The sequence below is a fragment of the Rutidosis leptorrhynchoides genome, chromosome 11, assembly GCF_046630445.1.
Source record: "Rutidosis leptorrhynchoides isolate AG116_Rl617_1_P2 chromosome 11, CSIRO_AGI_Rlap_v1, whole genome shotgun sequence".
In the NCBI taxonomy this organism is placed as follows: Eukaryota; Viridiplantae; Streptophyta; class Magnoliopsida; order Asterales; family Asteraceae; genus Rutidosis; species Rutidosis leptorrhynchoides.
Window position 1 is genome coordinate 230,265,222 of NC_092343.1, and position 5,199 is coordinate 230,270,420.

At 40.1% G+C, this 5,199-nt stretch overlaps 1 protein-coding gene across 1 annotated transcript; it reads left to right on the forward strand.

The window, feature by feature from the left end:
• The first annotated feature begins 3,761 nt into the window (after positions 1-3,761).
• LOC139875439 (uncharacterized) lies at positions 3,762-4,893 on the forward strand. The gene is made up of 2 exons (XM_071862775.1): positions 3,762-3,850; positions 4,353-4,893. Exons 1-2 carry the CDS (start codon positions 3,762-3,764, stop codon positions 4,891-4,893), a joined length of 630 nt encoding a protein of 209 aa, XP_071718876.1.
• Positions 4,894-5,199: the final 306 nt, after the last annotated feature.

Below are 5,199 nucleotides of genomic sequence, written 5' to 3' on the forward strand. Positions count from 1 at the left end.
GCGGTGGGAATAGATCTCCCGTTGGCCATGATGTTCTATACAAACATTTTGACTCAAGTCAAAATCCATTATGCAAATAATAATAGTACATTATATAACAACCAACATGAAAACAGCACAACACATGTTGATTAAATAACGCAAGCAGATATAGGTACCACAAAACCATGAGATGATAACGTAAATAGAACACTTGCGCAAGAAGTAAGCAACACAAATTCCATTCATTAATGATAATAGGTTCATACATTACAATAAGTTCGTACATTACATAAGTGAAATATGAAATTACAAAAGAGATTACAATACAGAATCTAGTACAAAGTCCTACGGCGATGGTGGGTACAAGATGTCCAAAACATGAGTCAACTGCTCCTCGAGCTCAGTAACTCGAGTCTGGAGAATCTCAATCTCCCGCCTCATTTCCTTATTAGAGGAAGATGGTGGGGCAGGTGGTGCTGGCGGTGCAGGTGGAGCCGGTGGTGCTGAAGTGGATGGTCCGGCTCTGGGTGGAGACGGTAATATCTGTGGATCGGCGGGGTACGGCACCAGCCGTTTACGTGCATTGATCCTACGACGCCGACCATAAGCGTCAGTGACAGTACGACCAGGAATTATGCCAGCGAAGCGATACCGCTTCTTCGGCGGGGTAGAAGGTGCCTGAATCGGTCGGTCAGCGGGATCCTCCTCATCACTGGAGTCGTCAGATGAGGTGTCGTCTGAAGAAGCATCGGTGGAAGAACCGTCGTCTGAATCATGCGGTGGTGGTGCGGGTGGCTCAACATATCCGAAAGCGGCCAACATCTGTCGGTGTCGGCCTGGCGTAATCACGGCTAAGCGGCCGTCGGCAGTGCGTCGGCAAGGTGTGCGCCAGTGATTACGGAAGGGACCTTCCCCGAACTCCGCGGGGATCTCCATGCCGCCAATGCGAGCCAGTTGCCTCAGGGGTCTGGAAGAAGACGCCGGGATAGGCACACTAGAGCTAGCTCCAGAACTAGAGGCGCCGGGGTCGCCAGTGGGTGTCGGGGCCGGAATGTCGGCAGCAGCAGCAGCAGCAACAGGTGCAGCAGTGGGTGGAACAACGGGGCCTGAGCCGCTCGAGATGTCAGTAGGTGGAACGTCCGACATCTGAACAAGGAAAAATAAATTTTCCATGTCAGTATGTCATAAAGCAAGCAAATAATAGGCCAACAGTTTAAATCATGTATAACAATAAGTAGCATGGCAATATCAGTAATCGTACGAAACTAGCATGCAATCGAAAGCAAGTAATAGCATGCAGTAATGAAATCACGTAGTAGCATACGGCATATAGCAGTAACAGTAAGCAGCAGCATGCAGTAAGTTCAGCGGAAACAAGTAAACTAACAAGTTGTAGATTAGCCCTATTAGTGAATCCTACTCGGGTCGGTCTTAGACTCACTAATGCATCCTAATTCCCTACAACCAATGCTCTGATACCAAATGTGACGCCCCGTACTAAATCATCATGTACGGACCATCATCAACAGGATCATTACAAGGTTAAGTACTATATGCGTTTTCAAAACAGAGTTTACATTCATAAATAAAAGTGACGTCATAACATACGTCAATTGTTTTACAAACCAAAAGTATGCTTCGCTAAGTAGAAGTATTAAATAAGTGTACGTGACCATAATGGTCGTTACATAACATAAGTTCATAAGTAAAAAGTTTGAATGCAACATAAGTAGTCATGCGATAACAACTCTAGGCAGCGGGTTCTACAGCACGACTAGTAAGATAGCGGAAGCGACTTCAAGCACCTGAGAAAATACATGCTTAAAAAGGTCAACACAAAGGTTGGTGAGCTATAGTTTAAGTATAACAGTAATGTAAGTAGGCCACGAGATTTCAGTGCTACAACGAGCGTTTCAAAAGTATGTAAAAGTATATGCTTAACCGTGGGCACCCGGTAACTAACTTAACGTTTAATGTACCCCCTTAAAGTGCACTTGGCAAGTGCGTATAACCTCGAAGTATTAAACACTCGTTAAATGCTAGCGCTACTAGCCCGAGTGGGGATGTCAAACCCTATGGATCCATATCTAAGATTCGCGTTCACGGTTCAAAAACCAATGATTAAACGTTACCGAGCTAAAGGGAATGTTTCTGCCGTTATATAACCCACACATATATAAAGTTTAAGTACTCGTGCCTAGTATGTAAAACATAAAATCCGCATGCATTCTCAGTTCCCAAAATAAGTTAAAGTAAAAAGGGAATGCTATAACTCACAATGATTAGTAGTAATGGTAAGGTAGTAGTCGGAAAGTGGTGTGCAAGTAACGGTCCAAACGTCCTCAACCTAAGTCAAATAGCACTAAGTCAATAAGTCGTCTCAAAAGGTTTACAAGTACGTAATTAAGGTCATAAGGGTCATCATCAATCATCATTAAACAAAAGGTAACAAGTAAGACTCGTTTATGAAAGTCGTTTAAAACAAAGGCTGACTTCGGTCAGTCACCACGGCCTCTACCCTTACTGAATTAAGGTGAGACCAGTGGTCATGGCTCCGTCTATGAGTCCCTTAAGTGTGGTAAAATTTACAGAAGCAAACTCGTCTTGGTTTGACCGTGGCGACGGTCTAAGTGCGAGTAGGTCAGAAATTTCTGCACAACGTTAAAGGACATGGTAACGATCGGAGGGCCATAAATCCTAAACCGTAACTCGGATTAAGACGAGTCCTATATGAAAAGTTATCTACTCGAAAAGTTCTATCTAAAAATCAAGGTTAGAACAGCCCAGGTCTACTGGTCTGTTCCAGAAGCATCAGGTCAGTAGGTTTTGGACAGAACAGTGGGTTTTGGAGAGTTTCGGTTGTCTCGGTGCTTGATGTTCATCACGGTTCTCATCCTTGATGCGTATAGCTTCAAGTGTACAACTCGTTGATGTGTTAACATCATTTTGACCAAGGTTTGTCCATCATAACTCAAGTGCAAGTGTTGTAAGTGTTTGATGAACCAAGGTTACATGTAAGTTTATGAACAAGTTCATGAACACTAAGAAAGATCACAACCAAGTGTTGGATCCATGATACTTGCACCAAAGTGTAAGCTCTTGTTGGTTTCATGTCCCTGTTCAAATGTGTAGTAAGCAACTAACAATAAGAAATAAATAAAAATGAATGATAAGCCTAAACCAACCATGAAGGTGGTATTCTAGTAACATACAACAAACAAGAACACAAGTAACAATTATAAAGATTATAAACTTTAAATCTTTGAAACAAATAAAGTAGAAAACTAAATAAACAAGAAAATGATTCATAGTTGCTCATACTTTTAAAGATTCAACCAAGTTGATCTTTAAGTGAAGTAACTTCAAAGTTACTTCAAGAACTACAAGTAATGAGTTTATACAACTATGAACTTTAGTTATTTTGAAACAAAATATGTAGAACATAACTAGATAGATTATGTTCTTGAATGTTCTTGTTATAACAAGATAAAGATGAAGAAATCAAACTAGTAAGTTTGTTCTTGAAAGTTAGAAAGTAAGTAACATATAACTAGTAACTACATGTATTCAAACATTAAGTAAGAACAAGTAAACAAACAACAATTGATGATGATGTTTAAGGGGTAAAAGGCCACGGTTTTTAGGGAGAAAGAAGAAGAAGAAATGTCTTCAAATTACTTACAAAGAACAAAGAACTTGAGAGAAAAAGAGAGAAGAAAATTGCAAGTAAAGTGTGTGTGTGTTTTTGGAAGAGTAAACAAGAGTGTATGAAGTGAAGAATGAAGTCAAATGGCACCCCTAATGGGGCCTTAAACCGTTGGCCAGCAGAAAACAAGGGGGGAGGAAGAAGTTTGGTGGATAATAACATGTAAAGAGGCTTAAAGTTGGTTAAAAGGATAGGTTGCATGGGGATAGTGAGCCAACTATATTCCAAAAGCCTTTAACTAGCTAGTTCATGTTTAAACTAATACTTACATGTTGAAAGAGTTGGGCTAAATGTCCATTAGCATAAGTAGGGTGGGCTTACACAAGTCCATCATCACTTAAAAGGCCCAAGTTGCAAGTAGTTAGCAAGTAATCCAATAAAAGTCCAAGTTAAGCCCAAGTAACTAACTAATAGCTTTAGTTAATTAAAATGATCAATAAAATTAATCATGAATGTAAATAATATCTTAAAATATTATTCGTACAAGTTCCGAGTGTCACAAAGACGTTTCGGGCATTTAAAGTTCAAGTACGGGCAATCAAAGCAACATGTAAATGTAATAACATACATTCGATTAATCACACGTATTAATAATAATAATTATTAATAAATAACGTTGGAAAAACCAGGGTCGTTACAAATATACCTTTGCGCTTTAATTTAGCTTCCCCGTCACAAACAATGAAGCTGAGTATGAAGCATTGTTATCTGGAATGCGAGTAGTAAAATATTTGGAGGTAAAAGAACTGTCAGTATATGTTGATTCGCAGTTGATTGCAAACCAATTCAAAAGAATATTTAAGGCACATGATGAATCAATGCAAAAATATCTAAAACTTGTGCAAGATCTGGCGGTAGACTTTGACTTATTCCAGATAACTCAGGTTTCAAGAACATTTAACAAAAAGGCGGACGCACTTATTAAGTTAGCTGCCTTAACATTCAGCCATTTTACGAAAGAAATTTGGGTTAAGGAAGTTAAAGTAAAATCTATTGAGGAAGACAATGTATCAGTCGTAGTCGAAGAAGAGGAGCAGAGTTGGATGACACCAATAGTAGAATTTCTAAACAAAAGTACATTGTTGATAGATTCAATTGAAGCAAGAAAAATTAAGATGAAAGCATCAATGTTTTTGTTAGACAAGGGAATTCTATACAGAAAGTCTTTTTTGGGACCCCATTTGCGGTGTCTTAATCCAACTTAAGCAGAATCAATCATACGGGAAGTGCACGAGGGAATGTGCGCTTTGCACTCAGGACACAAAACAGTTGCATCCAAAATAATGCGGCTCGAATACTACTGGCCATCAATGTACAAAGATGCTGCAGAAGTGATACGCAAATGTCAGTCGTGTCAGCTTCATGCACCGGTAAGCAAGGCTCCGCGACATCCAATGATATCGGTCATGTCTCCATGGCCATTCTGCAAATGGGCAATCGACATAGTGGGGCCATTCCCCGTAGGACCTGGGGGCGTAAAGTTTCTGGTAGTGGCCGTTGATTATTTTACG